This window comes from Candoia aspera, chromosome 7 (genome assembly GCF_035149785.1).
Source record: "Candoia aspera isolate rCanAsp1 chromosome 7, rCanAsp1.hap2, whole genome shotgun sequence".
In the NCBI taxonomy this organism is placed as follows: domain Eukaryota; kingdom Metazoa; phylum Chordata; class Lepidosauria; order Squamata; family Boidae; genus Candoia; species Candoia aspera.
Genome location: NC_086159.1, coordinates 30,858,798 through 30,885,224, shown reverse-complemented (window position 1 = coordinate 30,885,224; position 26,427 = coordinate 30,858,798). Strand labels below are relative to the sequence as shown.

Below are 26,427 nucleotides of genomic sequence, written 5' to 3'. Positions count from 1 at the left end.
TCCCTCTATTGAAACCAGTAGTCCACATTACAAACTGGCACACCAAACTGTAGTATCATACAACTGCAGCAGGGTTTCTCAACCAGGGTTCTGCGAGAGGTCATTAAGGGTTCCCTGGGAGATCACAATTTATTTAAAAAATTATTTCAAATTTGGGCAACTTCACATTAAGGAGGTAAGTTTAATTCTGTATTTTTAGTTTAAGAACACTGTTAATGCATATATATATATATATAGGCCTACACATGAAACATATGTAATAATTTTGTAACTTCTGGCCTGTATTTGAGCCTGAAAGTGCAGGAGTTCCCCAAGGCCTGGAAAATATTTCAAGGGTTCCTCTGGGATCAGAAAGTTGAGAAAGGCTGGAGTGTTATATGAGGTGGCCTGATATTACATGTATCCTCAAAACCATATACAACATTATACATTTTAATTCTCATTCTAAGTAGGCAAATCTGCAGCACTGCCTCTAATGCAATACCTACTACAGGAATGAATGGCAGACTACACCTGACCATTAGGGTCTAAATGTTGTTTGATAAGTCGAATTTCTTCATCTATTAGTCTTGTTGAGGGCTATCCAATTATGTTAGCATACCATGGAAACTACATTTGCCTACATTACTTTAGTATGGGTTTTGTTCCTTGAACACAATAAATGAGTTTGAATGGCTATAATTGACTTTGTAGCCCAACTATTTATACAGTAGAATCTCAGTTAACTGGCACCCATGGATAGATGCTGGATAAATGTAGCTTCTGGTTGCTTGAGGGTTACTATTAAAAATAGGTGCACCAAGTTTGGACTTGCCTTTCTGCTAGAGAGGGATCGGCCAATCCCATTCTGGCAGGGGGATGGATTTGGGCTTGGTGCGCCACGCCGATCCAGTCCCTTTCTAGTGGAAGAGTGGGTTTGGGCTTACCTTTAAAAAGGTGGGTTTGGACTTGCCTTTCTGCTGGGGGGGGGGGAGTCAGTGCGGAGCACCGGGTTTGGACTTGCCTTTCTGCTGGAGGTGGATCGGATTGGTGCAGCATGGCGGGCCAAGTTTAAACTTATCTTTCTGCTAAGAACTGATTTTATTTAAATTTTCATTTAATGTATTATTTCTTCATTTTTTTGCTGGTTGCTTGAGAGTGCCGGTTGCTCAAGTTCTGGTTCACCAAGATTCTACTGTACAGAATGACTCACTGGCATTACTGAAGTATTCTCTTCACATTATTTGTTTTATACACATCTCAAAGTGATAGAAAAGAACATATTTTTAGCAGTATATGCATAGAAAAATACAAGAATCAACTATTTAGAAATATGTAAGAAGCATGACTCCAGAAAAAGGTAACAGCATACCCTGCTATTTGCAGATTCATACATGTCCCCTTCAACTTTCCGAGCATAGGAGACAAGATTTGCCATACGCCTATCTTTCAGTGCTGCAGGGTCAGGAGTTGGAAATATGGCTTGTACTCTAGAGGAATATAAGGAAAAAATGTTAAATGTTCATGCGAGATGGGCAGTGACCAAATTTGAAATATAAATATGTTAAATCTGACCTCTAAAATCAAATAACTAATACCTATTTCATAAATAAGCAAAATACAAATTCATATTCATATTACATAATAATGCCATGCTCCACTAAATTTAAAGTGGTATTCGTATTTCCTTTTGGAATAAAAAGCAGTAGGTGGCTGATAAATCAAAACAATCCCCAACACTTGCAGTATATTTAGGTGTCCAGAAAGCTTTACTATCATAAACTAAAATACCAGTGCCAAGAAACTAGAGGAGCAACCCAAGTAATTTTAACCTAAGGTAAAGGTAAAGGTTTCCCTTGACGTAAAGTCCAGTCGTGTCCGACTCTAGGGGGTGGTGCTCATCTCCGTTTCTAAGCCTTTAGAGCCGGCGTTGTCCATAGGACACTTCCGGGTCATGTGGCCAGCATGACTCACGGAACGCCGTTACCTTCCCACCGAAGCGGTACCTATTGATCTACTCACATTTGCATGTTTTCGAACTGCTAGGTGAGCAGGAGCTGGGACGAGCAACGGGAGCTCACCCCGCTGCGCGGTTTCGAACCGCCAACCTTCCGATCGACAGCTCAGCGGTTTAACCCGCAGCGCTAGCTGTATCAAAATAGGAGCGGGTGGGGATTTATCTAGCCAACAAGTATTTTATCTTTCTTACTATATTCTAATCAATGCTTCTATAGGTAAGAACCACCATATAGGAACTCTGCCAGATGTGCCAGATCAAAGCTTTCACTGTCCATGCTATCTGCAAGTAACAGGAATTGTAGTTCGATACAACACAGAACACAGCCAGGCATGTCGACTGCTGCACAGTCAATGCAACGTTTTTTACACCCCTATCAGATTAACAAGTACTGGATTGCTTGGGTTTGTGGAATTACTGGGTAACTTCCATGCTGTAGCTATGGTAGAAAATTATAGCTGACTCTTTCAGTGGTTTACCACAAGAGCCAGCAGATCACAGATGCCGAAGTCTAGGCCCAAAGGATTTTAACAATTAGACCCATGGAAACCCTTTGAAAGGGATGACTGACAATGTGCAGAAGTATGGACAAAGCACCTTTCTTTTAATCATTATGAGAATTTACTGTACATTTGTTGACAAGAGAGTGAATACAGAAGTGGACTGAATACAAAAGGAAGTTATAGAAAAACAATATACTGAGATGATTTGGTCATACAGACAGCATAAATGAGGACTGAATCACAAAACAAATATATTGAAGGAAGAAAAAATGAGTTGAGAGGAAGAGGAAGATCAAGAAAACTGTAGCTGGTTGAAGGTGATAAGGTCTCAAAAAGAGACAGGTGGAAAGTTTAAAGAACAAAAGGCAATGTATTGACATGGTGGAAGCAAGGATGGCATGCAAGGAAAGAAAATCATGGAGAGGTATAGTGAATGGTTTTAGTTTAAAATGGTTTTAGTTAGAGTTCCTTTTCTATTATCTTCTGCCATTTATTTATTTAACTTCTTACTCTTTTTCTGTGCTTTGCATAATACATATATTGAAAGGAAACAGCATGATGGGTATGCATGCAAATGAAATAATCCATCTGGACAAGCTAAAGTGCTCATTTTTCAACTATACAGTGGTGCTGTGCACCAACATTTTAGCCCCGGAAACAATGTAGGTGTATCTTACTGAAGGGCCAAGGTGGGGCAACTCATTGAAATTAATTTCCAATGACCACAGAGTAAAAATTGTTCAAGACAACATGGAAGAATTGCATTTCCAGATATGGGTCACACTTTCTGGCATTGGTTGTCTCCTTTTCATAGAGTTTATTCCCACATAATAGGGTCCAGATAGCAAAGCAGCAAATTATAAGTAATTCTTATACTGTTTGGGCATATAAGATCAGTTTGTCCTTTCATTAGAAATGCATGGCCTGAACTCTGGATTCTTGCCCTATCTCTGGTTCCACATCCTGTAGTTACTCTGCAGACAATCTCAACAGTTACATAAAAAAAAAAAAATCAATAGCTATCAATCACACATTTCAAGAAAGCATTAAGAGATTTGTTCTTTATGTTCACCTCTCTCATTATGTCAGTTCCCTTATTTATAAGACTTATTTGTTTAGAAGTCTGAACATTTTATCAGTACATACAGTTTATGAACAAGGTGGTTTCTGAGATCCTGAGTAATATCTTCATGCCATGGTTTTCGAATTCCAATGCCAGAAGGATGTGTTGCTGTTGGCATGGTCCCCAGACCAGCAACATTTGCATTTTCATTCATCATAGGACTGAAAATAAAGTGGAATCTTATGAGGCACCTTAAACTACAGTTCAGTGATACTCTCTCAATAGAAAACAAGATAGTTTATTCTATTGATATAACCTCTGATAAGTTTCCTGCTCTGGCATAATCAGGTGTGTTATCGCATCCTAGGTAGACAACATTTGTGTTTTGCCCAAAATGATTTTTATTTTTCAAAAATGTATGCTTAAATATCTCTTGTAAAAATTATCAAGATTAAAATGAAGTGCAAACAAACATTAGAAAAAGAACTCATAATTCTCTTATACACCTCTGAAAGTTTAATTTTGGGAGATAAGCATTTAATAAGAGTTTATATTATGGGTTTGATATTGGGAATAAAAATCCAGCAAGTCATCACAGTCACTAAAATTTTTATTTTGCCAATGCTGTACCTCTGAATATGTGTTTGTTCAGAAAATGTACACATTTCCAAATAGGACACCTGATTCTAATTTTTTTTTTTAATCGTATGGCATAGCAGTTTGGTGTTCATGCTGCTTTTTCTTGATGGGAAATCCTTGTGAGGTCCAGCAGCCAGATGTGTAGACTATTTAGCCGTGACAAGTCACATTGCCCGGAGTGCACCATGAGGAGGCTAGTATACATTACACCAAGTTTGGCTGAGAGAGAGTGACTGGCCCAAGGTCACCCAGCCAGCTTTCATGCCTAAGGTGGGACTAGAACTCACAGACTCCTGGTTTCTAGCCTGGTGCCTTAACCACTAGACCAAACTGGCTCTCTTTGATTCTAATTAATTATTTGTAAATGGTATTTTAATAAGTAATTTATATTATCTTGATTAAAACCACTTATGTTGAAATATAAACTCATGTTCAGTTATCTCAATATACTCACAAGATTGACAGGGTAAAATGAAATACATTTTATTTCCATCTGTCTTAAAATGCAATGGATTACTAAGTACATTAGGGAAAAAGGCAGAAAAATAAATATAAATATTTATAAATACTTTACATTAACCCCTAGCAGAGATATCTACTTTACTCAGCTCAATCATATCTACTTTTAAATCCAAAATATTTTTTTAATAAGAACATTATATTTCAAAGTATAATTAAAACACAAAATAGAGAGTACTGTAAAAATAGAAAATAGAACTAAAGAAAAAAAGAAAACTATGAAAGTGAAAATAGATAGAAAGTAGAAACAGAAAGTGACTTCCAACTTCCACCAATACAGATATAGATACAATTAAAAATGTAATCTCTTACCATTAATTAAACTACATTAACATTATTTCTATCGAAACAAACCATCTAATCATTAAAACCCACAACCAAAACTTCATTTTTTTCCAACACAAGCAAGTAGTCTAAAAGAGATTGCCAAATAGAGACAAATCCAGAAACAGTGTTATCTGTTATTAAGGCCGTTAACTTCGCCATTTGAGCCAAGTCCATTAATTTAATAATCCATTCTTCCACTGTAGGTATTTATGGATGTCAAAATATTTTCAATACTCCGTGCAATCATTATGCTTACTGAGAAAGAGAACATGTGGATTCCTAATGTTCCTTTTAAAAATGAAATTTCCTAGAATTTTTAGATGTGATGATAGCCTTCAAACATAAGAAAGTCCATAGCCGAGGAGATTTCAATATTTGAGTGATTAAAAGATTTAACTCCTGTCCCCTTTCCTTAAGGATAACATGCAGATTTAATCCTGACAAGATGGAGGTATTGTATAACACTAAGGAACTGTCTTGAATGAGGATTATAACTGGTCTTACACAGCACTGCATTTCAACTGCACTACCTGGAAGTTTTCCTGGACTTGGCACCATCCAAGCAAGCTCATGTTATGGTTAGAAGAATTTTTAACCAGTTTAGAATGTACACCAGCTGTAGCTTTACCAGGAAAAGATAAATTTTGCCTCCAATCTCAGCAGTAGTAATATCCAGTCTGAATTACTACTACATTGGGTAATGTAGTAATGGAAAATTCAGCTGGTGCACAATGCAGTTCCCAGTCTTAGTGGTTTTTAAATGGTTAGATCATTTGATAAGTAATGGATGAGCAGCACTAGTCAATGCATTTCCAAGCCCAGGTTAAGATGCTAGAATCAATCTGTAAAGTCTCTTTTGGTGCTAAATTACCTGAAGGTCTTCTTTCAACTGCAGCAAACTGCCTATCTATGCTAATTTTATAGATTATTTGTTAAATGAAATCTTACTTTTGAGAATTCATAGCTGAATGTAACATTGAATCTGGTAGCAGATTCTGGGTTTGAACTCCAACACCTCCATTCACTCCCATAGGATTAGCATCTACATAGGAAAAACAAAACAAACCCCAAACCTCATCATTTAATCTTTACCATGCTGTTTTACAAAAAGCAAAGCCTTAATGTTCATTATAGTATGTATTATACATACACAATGTAAGAATCCATCCCATTCCTATTTTTTATGGCTTAAACATATTCAGAGTTTGAAACATTTATATCAGAATTATTTTATCAGAATTATTACTAGAGAAATTTCCCATCATAAAGAAATGCACTAGGATTCTTAACAGAGACCTAGTAAATTGCCGAGAGTCCTCAGGCACATCAAACAAAAATTATGGCGACACTCCCAAAATGCCTTTTCCCCCGTAGGAATATGTAACAGTAAGTTAAAAAGAAAAGATATCAAATTTAAGATTTTTTTCCAATGTTTAGTAATAATTTGTTGCCTTACATTTATATCCTCATCTATGAGATGAAGAAAGTGCTAAGTATACATAAGGTAATTCACAAACCTGTTATCAGGTATGAGACAAATATTCTGACTTCTAGGAACTTACTTGTGGGATTCATGGGGCGAAGTCCCTGTGGTGACTGTCCTTGCTGTTGACTCTTCACTTGAGCCTGTGTCTGCGTTGGCATCTGATTCCCTTGATATGTCAGCCCCAGAGCTGCATAAGCCCTCTCAATAGAACTGGGGTCAATCTGGTTAGTAGCATTTATGTTGGGTGTTGCCTGCTGCCCCACTCCCACAGATCCAGCATTTCCAATTCCTACTGCAGCTCCACCTAATAATGCTAAAAGCAATGAAAACACAAAGATGGAGAAGTAATCAAAGAAAATCTATCTGGACTGACATGAAGTCAATTAGCTTATCCAGCTTTTTAAATAAACAACAAAAACTGGGACCATAGAGCACACTAAGTCAAAACCAAAAAACACACACATTATATTTTGGGCAAAATCAGGACAGTGATTATAATGAAGATACCAACAAGTTGTTGGGATAAATACTCCTCTTAAAGTTCTTGGTTAAAAAAAAATAATTCTGGATTATTCTGCCATTAATCAGATTTCAGTCTTAAGCGGGATTTTTTTCATGACTTTATTATATTGATCAAATTACAGAATTAGGGCCAAGCCTAGTCAAAAGAGGTCTGTTGGACTCTAAACAGCCCACTCCTATGACAGCAGCTTTGCCCTCTGTAATAGGATTCATTAGCCCTGCTGACATGGCAAGTGAAAAGATGGAACAGCAATGGCCTCCAAAGTAACAATGAAAAGAGGAAACAGTCTTTGTAGCTGTTAAAGGTTTTTCCCACCTTAAGGAATGCTATTTTTGAAGCAAAAATGGGGCCCATTCAACTCAGCATTAATGTCTGTTAAAACTCCCCGTAATTAAGATTTCATAAAACAATTTTGTGCTCATTTTATAAACATCTTGCATTCTTGGTATTTTAAAATTATTATTACATACTCAATTTGTCCTTGTCATCTTTTGCCAACTTTTCAGCTTGATCAAGTTATGTAGAGGAGAGGACAGGACAAGGGTAAATAGAAAAATAAAAGCATCACTTATAGGGAAAGCACGGTGTGGACCTTTCATTAATGGAGAAGTATTGATTTACTAAAATCTAACTCCTGCAGGCATTGAGAAGCTAAATACCTTACTTCTTAACATGACCTAACATAGCCTGGAATACTGATTGTTCCTAGCCAAGTAAAGACTAATTGAACTACTGCCATTGTAACTGAGCAACTCGATTTAAGTGATTTTTGTTCTGAAAGTTTTTGTGGACTGTTCTATATGTTATAACCTACCATAAATGCAGAATAGCAAAGGCTGCAATGAATGGATGAAAGTATAGGAGGAAAACTCAAAGATCAGCAGGCATCTTTATTCTAAGTGCTTAGTGTCTTAGGAGGCAGCACATAAATTAATGCAATAAACAAGTTAATACATCTTTGGCACACTACTTGTCCTGTAAAAGGTTGTCTCAGACCTCTTACCTTTCATAGCACTGGAAAAAACTATGGAATCATAGTATACAATAAGACTCTGATTTTGTTAATATCCCGACAATGCTATCATAACAGCAAATATAAAGGGGGGAAAGGGACTGCTTACATTGTTGATTTCTTTTGTCCCCAGCATTCTTGAGAGGAAGACATACAGGACAATCATGCCGTGTACAATTCTTCCAGTGAGATATGATTTGTCGTGAAGATGCACAATGAGCCACTAAAAGATAGTAAAAAAACATTTTGTGACTCGCACAACCTGAACATTTCTTGAACTATTTATGTATAATTGAAATCAGCTACTGAAATCTGCTATTTTGAATTACGTATAATTGAAAAACTATTTATGTATAATTGAAATCTGCTGCTGATTCCTAGAAACTAAACCGTTGTACAATATATAGTTTCAACTTTTAAAACATTGTGCAGGCTCCTAGAACTGGAAAGCCTACCCCTGTTGTGATCGCTAAATTACTAATAATGAAATATCTTGTGGATTCATTTCAGTCAAGTACAGGTTATAGTTTCTGCACATATTGCAATAAATCACCTGGACACCTTTTTTTCTAGCATAATGGAAACCAAGATGCTTGTTAAAGTTTCAGTGCGTTTATAGTTCTGATCACAAATTTGTAGTTCTATTAAGTATCAGAACTGCAAACCATTCTTATTTTCAACAGTATAATATAGCCTGAGCAAAGAGGAGTAATTTGCCCATGTTAAGTAACTGGTAGCTTGACTTGAATCCTTGCTGACTTCCAGCAAATCACCCACAGTACTAGATCTACTGCCAATATCCAGATCTACTTTCTGCCAATCTCTGCAGTACAGAAGATGATCACACGTATATAGGCAATCAAATGTTCTCCTTACCCTGACAGGATTTTCCAGCCTGGCAATGTGTCATGTGGTTGAGGACATTCTTCATGGTTCGACAGTGAGGGAGGTTACACTGTCGTACTTCACCATTTGCTTGCTCCCTCCGCTGACATTTGTGAGCATGCAAGAGGAGAACAAGTTGCTGCTGTATGAGCTTGCGTTTTTCTGGGTCTGCTGTAGGTGCTCCTGATCCCATAGCAGTTGATACCATCGTAGCCTGTTGAACCGGCGGAGTCTGCTGCTGTTGACACTATCAGAAGGAGACAAAGCATTCCTCAAATTCAGCAAAAATTAGAAAAGTGATTTTTTAAGCCTCTTCCAGTAACTATTACTTTAAATGCAAACCAGAACCACATTAACCTTCCTGGGAAGTCAGTTCTACAAGATGGAACTGCTACTCTGTTTTGAATTCCCCACTATGAATAATTCCTTAGATAAAGTTCACAATCCCAAATAAATAATCACCCACTCAAAACAGTACCTCACATGAAATGATTTCATTACTAGAATAGTCTCATTACTAGAATTAGTTGCAATCTTTGATAATCCTTCATATGAAGTAAAACAAATAATACACAAAGCATAGCAGACCTAAGTACATGGGCCTCTATATCTGTCACCTACTGAATTGTAGTATTATTGAGAATGGCTAAAAGAAAATGGGTCTTTTCAGCTTAAATCCTCTACTGAGACCAAACAGCTGATTATCTGTAGTCCTCAAGTCATGACCATTTGTTCAGCAACTGTTCAAGGTTACAATGGCACTGAACAAAGGGACCTACGACTGGTCCTCAAAGTTCCAGATCTTGCAGTGCCCATGCAGTCACGTGAACAAATTCGAGCAAACCAGCTCACACTTACAACCAGTTGCAGCATCCCATGGTCACGTGATTGCCGTTTACGACCTTCTCTGCCGGCTTCCCACAAGCAAAGTCAATGGGGAAGCTGGCAGGAAAAGTTGCAAGACGCTCGAGTAAGTCTTCCACACTCCAAGCCTTTCTTTGCTCACTTGCACATACCTCACACCCTCCTTCCTTGGCCTCCCTGTGCTTGCACACATGCACGCATCCCACGCCCTCTTTCCGCAGTCTCCCTGCACTTGCATGCATGCCGCGCCCTCTTTTGCCAGCCTTCCAGTGCTTGCACACAGGCACCCTGCACCTCCAAATCATTTATGGTCTGCGCTAGGCCTCCCGGGGCCTCCCCCACCCCCCTGCAGCACCCCTGCATTCTTTACCCGGGACTCCCTCCGCTTCCCACTTAACGACCCACATGTCTGGGGTTACGACAACAACCAGGACTGCCTGGATTGCTGTTGCTAAACTATGCAGTCACATGACATCATGCTTTATGACTGCATTGTTCAGAGATGGCAATTCAAGTCCCAATTGCAGTCATAACTCAAGGACTACCTATATAGGAAGTATCAAGTTCAGTGCTAGCCTGCATCATTTTTATGCAACTTTTATTACCAGTCTTAAGGATCTCCAGGCTCCCTTAAGCACAGATTAGTAAGAAATAATGACATCTCTTTTCCTTAAGTTCAGAACATAAAGAGGGGAATTTTATCTAAGTTCATCCTGAATTGTCTGACGTACACAAAATAAACCAGAGGAGTGAAGTGTGGCCATAATGCAACAGCAAATCTTGAAATCACTCCATACAACTCCTTCAAACATTACCATCACACCGGAGTTTTTCATGCAAGATAAAAGAGGCAAACTGTTAAAAACTATGGAGGAAAATGGAGAAAGCTTGAAGAAGAAATGCAGAAACAGTTACATAAACAACAGTTTAGCCCTGAAAAGAGAGGAGGGGTGAGAAAGAAAATCAAGATTGCCCCACCTTGATTCTCTTTGGTATAAGGAGGGGGAAAGAAAGAAACTCTGTCAGGCTTTCAAGTTTCTGTTATTACACCTGCAACAATAGAGTTCCAGTACTCATTATGGAGTCTGTTTCTGACCCGAACCTATCTCAAAGAGCTGACATCAGCACACGGAACAACCCTATAAACTGTATTTACATGATTTAATGTAATATAATTCTATTGCTTTTGTCTTGCCTTCATCTCCATCATCATGGGTTATTCTAAAAAATTTTTTAGTTGAGAATCAAATTTGGTTAGTCCAATAGATTCATGTTGATTGCCCTTTAGCAAATGAAGGAAGTCACGTAGCCCTTCCTTCTAAGCTGAACTGGTAACTTAGTGAAGTCAAAGCAACCTAGTCCGCCCCCGCGGACATTAACTCTTGCCTGTATATTACTTACCTGAAAGGAAAATTACCCTAAACAATCCCTCCCTGAGACAAAAGAAAAAAGTATAGACATGTACTCTACACTGCCTAGCTTTGCTTCCTTCCCTGACAATTAAGCTTGCCCACTCCCACCAAAATCAAACATGGATTACCGCCACTCTTGTGTATATCTGTGTATATGTATCTGCGTATATATGCACTGGCCAGAGTACATGCTCTAAACAAAAGGCATAACTGAACTAATTACTACTTAATAAAAAGAGTTCAATGGCTCTTACTCCCAGGTAAGTATGAATAGCTGCTGCTCTGCTGGGGATGAATCTATTTACCTCAGGTTACTTCATGTAAGTTGAACTAAATCTTTGGGGCACTGAGCCATTTCTTTCTTTATTCTCTTATTCCTATGAATAGAAAATGAGTACCTGCAACAGAGAGATTCCATAGCCTATTCAAGAATCACAGAAAGAATTAAAAATCATTATGTAAACAGGACTTTAACCCGCAGGTATCTGCAACCATTAGCATCTCCTTCTATTCTCAGCAAATGTATGATGCTTCCCCCCCTTTCAAATTCATGGGTAATCAATTGGGGGAGGGAGTTGTCTACCTGTCTGGTAAATGTGATACCAATATTTATTTAATGCCTTGTAGTTTCAGTTAATTAATTTAAAAGAGAATTAAGTATGTTTAGAATTGCTATGAACATTTTGTGTGTGTGCGCCTTCAAGTCAGTGTTGACTCCTAGCAACTGCCTGGACAAGTCCCTGCAGTTTTCTTGGCAAGATTTCAGAAGTGGTTTGCCATTGTCTGCTTCCTCGGGCTCAGTGTGTATGACTAGACCAAGGTCACCCAACAGGCTTCCTGCCTAAGGCAGGACTAAAACTCATGGTCTCCCGGTTTCTAGTAAATATTTAACTATACTTCCAAATTAATAGAGGTAGACCAGAAATAGTCTAACCAGCTTCTGAATAATTCTGCCCCTCCCCAAGAGGGAAAAAACTATATAATTTATAAATTTAGTAAAAACAGTCAAGCCAAAACTTATTCCTCCTCTATCAAGAAAAGTATCTTGTGAGAGAGATGGACAATAAGACAAAAAATTCTGCCCTTTCTAGAGACAGCAGTAGCACTTCTAGAACTCTAACAGTCATGTGAAACTCTGAAGAATTATTTAATGAATGAATGCATCCCTGCTACACTATTTCCATGATAATAAAAAAAAAGCTGAGGAAAAAGATGGAATCCATGCCAAACTACATAGTGTAAAGGTAGTGGAGCACCAGCCAAAAATCTTTTAGCTCTGGAATGTTCCAAATAAGGGCTACATATAGGTGAAATCTTATATGTGATATACAGAGATCATGATAAAGAATTTACCATTTCTGCCCCCACTTTGATTTCTGACCATGAAGTCAAATCTACTGCTATGTGTGACAAATTATTATATTGTCCATATAATCCATGATTATTTTGGATTACCACAGTGTACAAAGAAGAGGTATACCCTAAGAGCTATTGGCTGTCCATTGTGAGTGCATGATTCCTTCTTCTGAGTAAACAGAAGGTGATGAGATTCTCAGGTAAGACTGTAAACCACCTAGAGCCTTCAGGATTGGGTAGCACACAAATGAAATGAGCAGAAGCAGTGAAAGGAAAACACAACAACCACATTCCAGAAAGAAACCCACTAAATTTCCAAATGGAAGACAGCAGCAATAGACAAGGAAGAGAGTGACACAACTAAATGTGTGTTCTGAGTGACTGTGTGCTCAATTATGAAGTATAAAAAAGTCATAAAGAGAACCAAGGCCAAAGGGTATGAAGCTGCTGATTTGTCTATATTGGGTGGTGGAATGGCTACTTCTTGCCACATAAATGGAGACTATAGGAAGAAGAATAAAAAGAATTTCCAAGCAGCAAAGTTCCTGGGAGAGCAAACAAGAGTTTGCAAGTTGAGTTCAGTGCAAGTTGAGTTCAATTTAACATTTTCCCTCTAACACAACAATGTGTTCTTGGCTGGCCTGAAAAGGGTACAAGAAATAGCCTTCAACTGGAAAAGCATTAAAAAACAGAAATGCACAGAAATAAATCTGTGGTTGTGACTTGCAAAACAATCTGGCATTTTAAGTACAGCAAGTAGAACCACATAGCACTTCCTGAAGAAAAAAGAGGATTGGAAAAGGAAGTGGCCACACTTGAGATGATGAGAAAGGATGAAGATAATCAGATTATACAAATGAGATGCTACAACAAAAACTGACAGAAGAGGTAAGTTTCCATAAGGAAGACAGTCAAACAAAAGAGCAAGTTCAGTGGGTGAGAGAAAAGTGCTTGGCCTTGGTTCTCTATACACTAATGCTCAGAGTATGGGAAATAAACAAGGTGAGTATGAACTCTTAGTACCAGAAAGCAAATATGGTTTAATAGACATAATGGAAATCTGGCGACACGAGTCTTAAAGACACAAATACTGCAACTGAAGGATACAGTTTGCTCAAAAGTACATTAACTCTGGAGAGGAGGGAAGAATCACATGGTATGCATACATGCTCTGAATGATGATCTCAGTGTAGAGAGAATCTGGATTAAAGTAACAAATAAAAGTTTGCTGGTCTGCCCAATCAAAGAAAAGATGTCAATTATGTCTTCCTAGAACAAAGTATAGATCTTTCAAAGAAGCATGACTGGTAGTACAGAAGACACATTACTTATCCTAAAGCTATTTGAAGTAATTGAAGATGGGTCCCCTCCCCTGCAAAAAAAGCAATACAATCACTAACAATTTTCAGCTGTGGCACCTGCCTTTTGGAACATCATTCCCATTAAGGTCAGATTGGCCCCGAATTTTCTGGAAGGGCCTGAAAACATGGCTTTGCCATCTGGCCTGGGGATCCATAGGTATGGAGCCTTCAAAGTGGCTGTACTGCTAGGGAAATCTCATGCGCTCTCCCGCAGATTATGCTTTTTAAATGTTTTTTGTTTTTATTGTTTTTTTGTTTTTTAACTTTGTACACTGCTTAGACTGATGTATGTGAGATGGGTGTCTATATAAATTTACCAAATAAAAATACCTGGGAAGACTATGGAGCATATCATACATACTGAAATTGTTTTCAGTAAGTTTTTAGATCAGTCAGATCATTTTTAAAAGTCAGGCATCTGTTGATGTTTTAGTTTGAATTCCTGCACTGAGAGGAATTTGGACTTGATGGCCTAAATTCTTTAATTCAAGGTAATCAAAGGGAACTGTGTAAACTTTTCTGGGTCCTCTAAACTGCTTCTACTTCCCTCATCAATTTTTGAAGGCAAGGATTAGGAACTCTATAGTGTTTTTAAAAACTGATTTAACGATTTATATACAAGATGTACAGGACATTCTTCTTAATCAGCATAGTGTGAAGTAACACAAAACCTAAATATATAATGTTGTTTAGACAAGACAGAACTGATGAACAAGAAAGATACAAGTTCACAGAACAGTCCACTCAGAAGTGTACTGAAAATCTACAGAATAAAGTAAAGCAGCGACAAGTTTACACAGTTCAAATAAATAAATACATTTGTTTGTTTAACTTCGAGTCAGTTTTTGTCTCCTGGCAAATGTGTGGAATAGTCCCTGCAGTTTTCTTGGCAAGGTTTTTTCAGAAGTGGTTTGCCATTGCCTGCTTCCCAGGGCTGAGAGAGAATGACTGGCCCAAGGTCACCCAGCTGGCTTTGGGCCTAAGGTGGAACTAGAATTCACACTCTCCTGGTTTCTAGCCTGATGCCTTAATCACTACACCAAAAGCTCTCAAAAATAAAAATATTTGCTTGACCAAAATAGCATGGTGATTCAAATAAAAAAGTTGAACTGCAGGCACTATACAGGTGGTAACACTAGCCCTTTCAACTTCCATACAATTCAACATGTGACCAGTTTAGGTAATCCATATTTATGAAATATAGCTACTGATTGGATCCAATGTAAATTGAAACTGTTAGAATTTTAGAAACGAAAAATTCCTACCAAAGACAATTTCAAGTGTTCTGAAATGGACACCAGGAATATTTGTGGAAGCAATGCAGCTGTTCAGATCCAAAGTGGGAAAAATGCTTGGGATCTGGTGGGAGAGCTCTCTGTGCCTCCTTAAAGAAGTCATGCCTTTTTTGAAAAGAAGAATAGCTGCTGCAAGCCTAAATCTTAATAGGAAGTAGATTCATCATGACAGAGGAACAAATGTAAAATCTTGCTTGCTTTCAGACCATCTTTCTCTTGCCCAAGTAGAATGGATGAATGAATGAAATGACATGCAATGTGTGTGCTAACCAGAAATAAGTTGAGACAGATCCATGGTTATCATGGCAGCCACAAAGCCCCAAGCAGCCCCAAATAAGGCAATCCCCAATGGGCATTTTGGGAGTCCTCAACACCAAGTCTGAGATGAGGTTTTGATAAACTTATCAAGCCAGCACAAGTACATTAAAATAACAAGAAAAAGACTATTAGTCCTCTTAATTTTTAAAAATTCTTTTATTTATTTATTTAATCTATATGCCAGCCGACTCCCAGGGATTCTTGGATACGGAAAGAGAGAAAGTGGCGAATGAGACTTTCTGGGAAAGACATTCTGTAGAGAAAGTACCATGACTTTCACTTTCTTCTTTGATTCATCTTACCTCAAAAGATAAAAGCATTTGAAAGACCTTTGAAGGTGACCTCAGATTATCATTCTGGGGAGAGATTTGCTGCGCTTCTACTTCCTTATTTGGAGCTATAAATCTCAAACTGCTATATTCTGGATCAGCAGAAATTTCCATAGAGGGGAACAAGCAATTCTTTTCAGAATAGGGACCATCTCCTATATATTACAAACTTAAAACTGGTTTAAGCAAAAGATGCTCTTCCATGAAATTTATTTCCTATTAAGTTTGAATTAGTTCACCAAGCATAGAAGACAAAATATTTAAAAAATGAATAAAACCAATGTTGACAATCTCAATATTGAAAGCGTTACATAAATTCTGATTTAGGTGTTGCACTGGAACTTGAAAGGGCTGTAAACAATTCTAAAATAGTATGTAGAGAATAAAGCTGGTTAAACAGATCTGGAAAACAGAGGGTTACCTGATGACAACAGATTGTGTTACAGTTTCTTAATAAGAAATGACTGCAAAAGGATCTGAAATTATGAATTTGAATAATATATAATATAACCATTTACACCTGTGAAGCTCATCCAGTGTATAGGCAACTCTCCTCATTACCCAATTATATTTCTGGAGGATCTTAGGGTAAGAACCTTTAAAAAGCACACTGAATTTTACAAGCCATACATTCTTTTAACATATTGCCAGAACTGGTACTTTTCTCCTCCTACCCCAAAATCTTTAAAGCTGCAATAATTTATTTTGAAGGGCAGCACACAAATTTTTAAAATAAAAATTAGTTGAGCTCTTTTTTATGGTCCCAATAGTAGCTTGGAGTTTTTTCTTTACTTGTCCTTCATATTCACTTTACCAACATTAGTGGCCTTTCATATTCACCTAACCCATTCTTCTCATGATTATGTTTTCCCTTTATTCTGTTGCTGCTATTGCATTCTTCAAACTGCCCGGTAATTTACTGCCTTAATTTTACTCTAAAAGCAGGTACATATTCTTCTATTTCTCTAACTGTAAATCTTTCCTCTGTTCAATTTCTCCAGTGAAGGTCAGTCAGTTTTCTTTCAGTTTGTGCCTTCCTCTTAAAGTTCCTAACCTTTATATTTTAAGAGTGGCCATCATCCCACTTTATCAACATTTAGTCTAAGAGCATAACCCCATCTCCATAGCCAGTTTCAGATACAATGAAACTTATGGCAAGTAGTATGTATGCACATGAATCCAGCAACCTTTTCCCTTTGAGAACCCAAGATACAGAAGGGTTGAAAAATGTTATAACCTGCTATGACAGTTGTGTACATTTTTAGTCTAATTCTCAGCATAGGTGCAATATTATCTTACTAATATGAAGTCTTTCATGTCATCTATATATTCCTAAGTTACCACTCTGAACAACATGGCCACTACTTCAGAACATATAATGGGCTATTATTCTTGTATCAGCTTCCAGAATGTCAACCATAAACTTTATTCTGCTTTAGGTCAGAATACAGAACTTGTGATTTCCAAATGATGCTGAATGATACCTTTCAGCAGCCCCACCTGTGATTTCAATGGGGCAATGGAATCGTATGACAGAACGATGGCAAAAGATAGGGAGATCAAGGGAAAAACCTACTCCGAAGAAATGATAGTTCAGTTGAAACACTCTTAATTCCAGGTCCCGTAACTTCTAGTTGGACTTCAAGAGTAATTTATTTCCCCACCCCGCCCCACCCCATTATCGCTTTTCCCACTGTAGCTTCACAGACAGCTAAGCAAGGTAATAGTATGCAAACTATTAGCATAGAAATACTGCAATATTCTGAATCAGTTGTAAAAGAGTTTGATACTAAAGTTACTACCTACCATGTTAGGCATTACAGGAGCAGGCACTGGTTTCTTGTCCATTGGAAACTGTGGCAAACTATTAGGTAATACCGGCTTACTTTGCATCTGGGGACCAAGTCCACTGGCTCCAATTGGTTGCCCAGTGTTTTGGCTATATGGCGGGACATAAGGACTGGGGTTGTTCATCATTCCCATCTAAAAATTAAATAAAAAGTGATAGATGAGTTTTAATTTTTACTTTCATATCATGGAATATACAGCAAGTAACTGTATTTTGCTGCCACAAACTATCTTGACATAGTGTAATATGCTCTAGCATAGCCCTGTCTCTATCTCCTTCCCAAACTCTCACAAATGCCAACCTAATAAAGAATTCTTAAAAAAACAAAGCAAAAGCATTCAATGTTGTTACTGGTAACAGTTCATTTCTAGTTCATTCTCACATGTTCTTCCCCAGATAATTAAACTTACTAAAATATAATTTTCATGGGTGCTATTCACATTGAATTTAAAGAGTTTATAACTGAACATAAGTACTTCAGTTTGTTATACACTTAAGTCAGATTCTATTCATTGGATATAATGGAAGTTGTAAAATGTCTTAATGTGTAATCAGATTAAATATTTTATGGAGCATTCAAATCTAAGATATACATTAAAATCTGAAAGCTAACTTGAATTCATGAACATCCTCTCATTTTCAGCTATAGCACTAATTCAGCAATTCTCTGAAGAGATTATTTAGATTTATTAAAAAGAAAGTCTCTTAAAAGATGCAATGTGTATTCTCTATTAGGTTTAAATCAGCAAGGTTTGCCTAGTTTGCCCTCCAAACATACTAGTAAAAGTGAACAAATTTTAAAAGTCAGAGGTCATACATAACCATGGATCTCTTCCAACAAATCCTTGGAAAAGAAAAGAACCCATCCTGTCATTTCTTTCCCTTACCAAATGATTGCAGAAGAAACTGTGTCTTTCTCCAAAGCTGTTTACCATTTGCTAAGGAATTTCTCTTGCTTTTTACTTTCCTTAAGTGGCAGAAAACCAGACTCCTAGAAGTCTTCCAGAATACACAGAGCAGTTTGGAGAGAGGTAGGAATTGTGCAGCAAACTGGACTTAGAGTGGGGGGCAGCAGTAGGAAAGATTCATATTGCCTTCTTGCCTTATTATCACACTGAAATGAAAGACATCTTTGCTTCTCTTTAAAGCTTTCTGCACATCCTACAGACTTGGTAAAGCTGGAATGAGGGCAAACAATATTTCTGAAGCCTTTAAAATGCATACTAACATTACAAACCATTAACAGATATTACATTTTAATCTACTACAGACATAATTTATTCTAGCAAATGGAATGCATAGGTTTTACTTTTACCACAAAAAAAATTGTTTCAATAGTCATATTATAAGGATACAGTACTGCCACTCTACCAATCTAGCTGAATTGTTGTTTAGCTCCTCTCTTCCCTGAATTATTTCTATTCAAATTGGTGTACCTTTAAACTGGTGTTGTTGCTTTCTTCTTTTTATTTCACCATCTTTTCCCTTATATCTTTTTGTTTACAAGTCTTACTTTTTAACTGTATACAGTGTGCAGACTAATATATGTCTAGTCAAAGCAATAACTGATCCAACACATTTATTTGAAACCTAAGTATCTAGGTATCCCCAAAACATCTCTTTTTCCCCAAATGGAAACCAAGTGTTTGCTATGTGGTTGTTGGTAGAATGACAAATATTCAAGATCAGAGGACTGACCAAGTTAGTTAAAACAGCATAAAATAAGATACAAAATTTTATGGGGTAGCAAGCCTGGGGCTTCCCAAAGCTGTCAAACTGTAACTCCAAGAATATCTATATGTCAAGCTGTTAGGAGTTACAATCTAGCAACACCTGATCTAGATCAATATACAGCATCTCCTAAAGAGGGTAAGATTTCAGTCAGTACAATGAATTTGCACTGTTTCTCTTTCCTCCCTGCATATAATAGATATATTCCCCTTCTTCTGGCAAGCCACAGTGGTCTTAATATGAAGTCAGTGACAATTCTTTGCTTTTCTTTCCAATTCTTCGAACAAAAACAATAGATCCCTCACAACATGGAACAGAATATATGGGGACCAATGTTCCTTCTAGCTTCTCACATGCCGTGTCTGGGGAAAAAGTGTTTTCTGCAGCTTTTCCCAAACCAAGTGCAAACGTGTGCACCACAACACAAGTATACAAGTAAATTGCAAATACACATAATAGTGACATTTACTTATTCATCCAATTTGTACGGTGCCTATATGAACAAGTGACATGTTAAAATGTTTACGTATTTCTTAATGTATAGAAAGAAAGAAAAAGAAAGAAAAGCATTATACAAATCATTTAGGTAGGCTGCTCCATTCCTCCACTCCCCATTCTTTCCTTCTTCTCTGGATGTATTTTGAACATTAAAACTTTATCATTAATATAAAATTTGAACTTTTTATAAATTTAACGATCATGGACCTTGTGCAGCCTGAAACATAAAACTTTTTTTTGAGAGGGAGGAGAACCAAGGGAGCCTTTTGGAAGCTCCTTCTCAGTGCAGAGTGGGATTGTGGCACTTAACTTCTTCATGCACAGGAGGCTCTGGGGTCATGCCCAGCATACTTCTAGCTGGCACCTGATCTGGAGCAGGTCATCTGCAAGGCCAGGAAAGGACCATCTGCCTGCTGTCCTGGACAAAAGGTGCCTCCCCCAGGAGCTCCTGCTCAGTCTGCGCTGCAGTGGTGCCAAGCAACCCTCTCAACTCCTCATGAGCCCAGAGTTTTATGTTGTTGCTGCTGCTGCTGCTATTATTATTATTATTGGAGAACCTTAATTTTGTGTGCACTCAACTTTTTACTATGTGCACTAGCACACACCTTAGAGGGAACACAGGTGGAGATCCTTGCTTATAATAGAAATGACACCTAATCTTTTTGTAACACACTTATATGTGAATTCATGAAGTATTTTCCCAGAATTCTGTACACAGAAATTTGACATGGAGATTTAATTTCCAGTAAATGTAAGCACAAGTTTTTAACTTTTTAATAATGGCTTTTTGACAGGTTTTGTTTTATATCTTTGTTGTACGCTGCCCAGAGTTATTTCTTGTGATGGGCAGCTATATAAATTTGATATATAAATATCAATAAATAAATATCTAAAGATTTACTCCAATTATAATTTAAGCAACCAATCATTAGCATAATTTAAAACATGTATCAATGATAGAAAATCCCTTCATATTTCAGAAATAAAATTATTTACTGCCCTAAAATGTGCGCCAGTACACAATAAAATCACCCATTTTCTAACAGTCCCAAACAAGTGGTATCTGTAGGGCACAACTCAAAAAAAAAATAATAGAGGGATAACAGTTAATATGGGCACAGGTTTGCTAGGTAGAAATAATAATTTTGGATAGCTTTAGTTTAAATCTTTTAGAACTGCAGAGTAATTTGGGTACATACTGTAATTAGTAGAGAATAAACGCCCTTCCTTGTCTGTTAGTGGACAACAGTAGAAACTCCTGATATAAGTTGGTTACAGGCATCCCATCCAAATGAGATTCACATCCATTTGGAATTAAACAGTAACTCTCTCCCTTCATAGGGGCTTCATTTATATCTCCAAACTTATACTATAATGCAGCTAAGTATAAAGAATGAAAATGGCAGGATTACATCCATGCTGTAATCTCCAGTACTGGTGAAAGTGCAATTCATCTGTATTATTTCATAACCTCACAGAATAGCAAGCTAGAAGCCAGGAGACTGTGAGTTCTAGTCCAGCCTTAGGCATGAAAGTCGGCTGGGTGACCTTGGGCCAGTCATTTTGGGGGACACCACTTTGGGGACACCACTTGAAGCGTTCGTTGTGTTGAGCTATTTCAATTGCTTTTTTTTAATTTGTTCATTGCAAACAGCTGAAAGTCTGTATATTTTGACAATCAACCTGATTTGCAATGGGGGGTTGAATAATTTCAATTACAACTGTAGGTATGTTAGCCGCCTTGAGTTATTTATAAAAATAAAGGTGGGATAAATAAACAAACAAACAGTTCCAATTTTTATACAACATGCCAGCTAATCCTCTAACCTTGGGAGAAAAGAGGATGACAGCTATATTTTTTCCTTCACTGAAGCTAGCAAATGATCGTTGCATTCTCTGCTTATGTTCTAGGTAGCTACTGATTCAAGAAGTTGAAAAAAATGAATGAAATTTTAGTTCATTTAACAGAATGTATGGGGGAAGGGTAAGTAAAGATTTGTAGTGAAAACAAGTTTGAGGGAGGGAGGGATTTTTTTTTCCTTAAAGACCCTCTAAGAAGCAGTCAGAAATATGAGAAATAGAGCTCCTTACTTTCAGCCAGCTACACTCAGGTTCCACATCTGCTTACTATGGTGACATTGCTTTCTAAAATCTTTTGTGTGTGTGTGTGTGTGTGTTTGTGTGTGTGTGTGTGTGTGTGTTTTGTTTCCAACTTTTTTATTTTGTTTTTAAATATTTTTTATTTGGTCTACCTTGAGGTTCTACCAAAGGGGATTTTAAAAAACATTTAATCTTCTGGAAAATGTTGCATTTGCTTAGTGTAATTAATTACATTTGGAATAGTATAAACTTGTTATGGTGCTATCAGTTAAAATACATATATTAGGATATAATTTGATAATGGACTGGGCTAAAATATTTTTGTTTACAACTAGAACAGGTAGACAATTCCAAGAACAAGCAGGCAAGGAGACTGAAGTTTACTTTCACTGCAACTTTCGGCATCACGCTCAATCCTGCTTCAGAGGAGCCGTCCACTTTCAGAAGCAATTGGGAGAAGCATGAACTTGAGCAGGGGGAGTGCCAGGAAAACCCCAGTATATAAATGGAATATAATGCACAACCCTTCAGATTCTGCCCCATATTTGCCCAATCAAATGATCAAGTATTTTCTACAGACCAAATGATCTGTAAAAAATACTTTGCAGTCTCTAGGATAGAAGTTTAAGGAACCCTTTGGCATTTTCTTACTCTTGATATTACAGAGACAGGCTGCTGTTAACAGATGCAACAGAAAGATTACAGGCAATAATCACCTCACCACATGAAAGGGGGCAGGTGCAGCAACAGATGCTATTGAGTGGCAAGGGTAATTGCACTATCACAATAGAATTTATTTATTTATTTATTTATTTTTCAAATTTCTATCACTACCCATCGCTCCCAAAAAGGGGACTCTGGGTGGTTATTATACCAAAAAACCCCAAAATAAAGCAGTCTTGTTATCCAGTATTTCTTCAAAAATTATGAGAAGTACTGCATAATAGATGGCAATTTGCAAATTTACTTTTGAGATTTCAGAACATTTTGTTCAAGATTTCTAGAAAGGGAGCATTCCTGCAGTTGTATTGCACTTTGCAAGGTACTGAGATCACTTCCAAAGAACAGTGTGAATTCAGGAATGGCTTACAACTACTCCACTAGCTCAGAAGGATAGATGGGACCTGGAAGTTTGCTAGAAGTACAGTATACAACTCTCATCACAGCAACGACATGACCACCATTGGTGAAAAGCTTTAAATTCACCTTAAAGGACAAACAACAAACTAGAATTCAAATGTTTTAGCAGGCAACCAAGCAACCAACTTACATTATTACATGATTCTTAAAACATGGCAATATAGACAACTTGTGAATTGCATACTACTCTATTTTCTAATATTACAACCACATGGAAAAAAGTTTATATAAAACCTTATTTTCTTCACCATTCCAATGTAATCTTATTGAAAAAAATTATTGCCAGACAGCAAAAAGACACAGTACAGTGTTCACTTTTGTGAACACATCCATTAGCTAAGAGTATTCTTCATATTTAATAGAGACCCTAAGTTTTACAAAATGTTTTAATTATTTGTCACCAACTGGTTTGAAAAAAATCCTCTAACATACCATTTTATCTACAAACATGCACATATTATATATCTCTACTAGTTGCTTAATTATAAGATTAAACTACAGTTGTTTCCCTTTTGTGAGAATAAAATTCTATGTTCAGTTCACAACTATAAACATATTTGTTTAGCCTTAACTGCATGTTAATATCTTAATAAGCCTTTTGCTGTCTATATAAACAATTTGTATCTTTCTACTTAGTCTTATGCCCTTGTTACCACTTATTTAGATTACTGCAAAGAGCCCTACATGGGGTTGTCTTTAAAGACCACTCAGAAGCTTCAGTTAGTCCAAAACGCAAATAGTACCAGGCACTTGCCAGTGGGAACACATTATACCTGTCTTATGGGCCCTGCATTGGCTTCCTATATGCTTCGAAGTACTATTTAAAACGCTGGTAACCTACAAAGCTCTTTATGGCTTGGTACCAAGTTACCTTCAGGACTGCATTCACCCACTAGAATTGGCCCAACCTATTTGGTCTTGCTGGGAAAAAGCAGCTGGTGGTTTCCCACTTTTGGAGTTGTGGGGGGCCAAGAGACAGAGGTATTGCTTTTTTGTAGCCAGCCAAACGGAACCACCTCCCGCTGAACTTAGGTTAGCTCCAATTTTGGCTGCCTTCTGGAAGCAGCTGAAAACAGAGGTCTTCCAGATGTTTTTCAGTTTCTTAGTCTAATCTGCACCCTTAGGATTCGTTGGAAATTTCCCATCTAAGTACTAACTTGCTCAGCCCTCCTTTGCTACAACCAGCTGAGACAATTATGTTTTACTTTTAAAAATATAAACAAGGCCAACGTATCTTTTTCAGCAAAAGAAAAAAGTTCTACTTGACACAATTCATTAGAGGCATGAAGTTATGTATACTGTTCAAATAGAGTAGTAAAGTACATGAAACACAGGAGGCTCCCATACTCCACTGATCCAATACTGATTACTGTCTATATTCTAACTGTGATGCTATAAATTGCACTGATCTCCAATGAGAATTTTATTTTGAAAAATGTATCTGAGCCTCAGAACTATTCTTAAACTATAAAAACAGCATGCAGCTGAGGATAGCTTTCTGTTTTGAATGATGTTCAGCCATCTCAGAAACCAAAGAACGAACAAATAAGCTGGAGACAGTGAATTAAGGGAGTTAGTTAGAAGAGTTTCAAGGAGCAACTTGATTATTTTGTGATTCATGTATTTTTTTCTCTGTGTGCACATATATACAATTTTCTGAGCATCACATATCTATAATTTTTCTGAGTTTGTCTTTTGTGCAACTGTTAATTTTATTGTGCCAGAACCAAATAAATGTGTTGGCATTTGGAACGCCCCCCCTCTTTATACAGTTCTTTTGGCAAGTTCTGTTGGCTTTATCATTTTGTTCTGTAACCCACTGATCCCTCAGGATCTTTCAGAATTACTGTCTCTTTCAAATTTAGTAACATCCATGAAACTCACGTTTAATTTTTCATAGAATGACAACTTGCTAAATGCAAATAAAGTAAATAAAGTACTAATAGAGTCTAATTAATACAGTTAATGATTTAAGCTTTAATTTTCCAGATATAAGTTTATACTATAAGGCATTTATACTATAGTTTTAAAATTCCAAATCTTATGTACTGAAAGTTTGCCTTCATGAGCTATCTTAGAATCAGGATATTCAACATCCCTCATAAACTATTAGATCTTAGGTCCCATTTAGATTAGAAATTGCAAATGAATTTACTACTAGGGAGGCATGATGTGCAGTAGCATACCAACTCCAATTTGAGTCCTATGATTATGTTAAACTAATATCATAAGGGAATCGTAACTTGAAAATAGGAAGAAAATCTTTTTATAGGCAGCCTGGACAGGGTATGCAATGTTAACCTTTTATCAATATACAAGATTAAGTTATTTAATTTTATATATCAAATTTAGTCACCACCCATCTCACTCAGAGAGCAACCCTGGGCTTTTATAAACACATGAGTGAAGAACTGCAACACAAGTAGTGCTTGATTAAAACTGCAGATGTATTTTGTGGCAGCTCTAAGTGCTTCAGAACACCCTCTAGTACTAGAGAATTTTTAACACACTCTTTACAAAATAGTCAATAGAGACTGTTTATAAATTGTTTTTATAATACACTACATTAGATATTCAAGCATACAGACAAGCACAAATCACTTTGCCATCTCTGTGTAATAGTTTTAGAGATTTAAAGTTAAGATTAATTCAACAAGTAGTGTTCATTTTATTTAGTGGGTTTATAGGCTACGCCAATCAATATATTCTGAGTGGTATCCATGGGTTAAAATAAAAATAAAATAAAGTTAAAACATCCATTTATATTGAGAATCAAACATTCCTCAAACACAATTAAAAATAATTACTTATGCAGAGAGACAGTCATGTAACCCTGTCCCCAACGCTTGGTTAGCCAAGTCTTCACTGACTTTCTGAAGTTCAGGAGGAAGGGAGTTATCTGAATGGCTAGGGTACAGCATTCCACAGGATGGGGCAACAACTGAAAAGGCATGTTTCCAAGGCCCCTGTAGGTGGCAATCTCTGATCAAGGGAACACATAAAGAATCTACCCTACTAAATCTTACCAAGCAGCAAGATGTTTTGGGGAGAAAGCAGTCCAACAGACAATCATGTCCTGATCCGTGAAGGGCTTTAAAAGTGACAATCAGCACACTGAATTGCACCTGGAAGCCAAAAACAACCAGTGTAGCACTTCAAGTAGAGGTGCTATATGAGCACCTCAAGGTGTGCCCATAACCTCTCAGGCTGCTGCATTCTAG

The 26,427-nt window shown here is 37.1% G+C and overlaps 1 protein-coding gene across 1 annotated transcript in view; it reads right to left on the bottom strand.

Annotated features, from left to right (window-relative positions):
• EP300 (E1A binding protein p300) overlaps window positions 1-26,427 on the bottom strand; it is a 76,227-nt gene that overhangs the window by 30,261 nt on the left and 19,539 nt on the right. The window contains exons 3-9 of the mRNA XM_063308197.1: window positions 17,695-17,871; window positions 8,945-9,200; window positions 8,178-8,291; window positions 6,610-6,846; window positions 5,996-6,089; window positions 3,646-3,783; window positions 1,352-1,469 (exon numbers count right to left, since the gene is read on the bottom strand). Of these exons, the coding sequence (XP_063164267.1) occupies window positions 1,352-1,469; window positions 3,646-3,783; window positions 5,996-6,089; window positions 6,610-6,846; window positions 8,178-8,291; window positions 8,945-9,200; window positions 17,695-17,871 (1,134 nt within the window). The remainder of the gene's footprint in view (window positions 1-1,351; window positions 1,470-3,645; window positions 3,784-5,995; window positions 6,090-6,609; window positions 6,847-8,177; window positions 8,292-8,944; window positions 9,201-17,694; window positions 17,872-26,427) is intronic.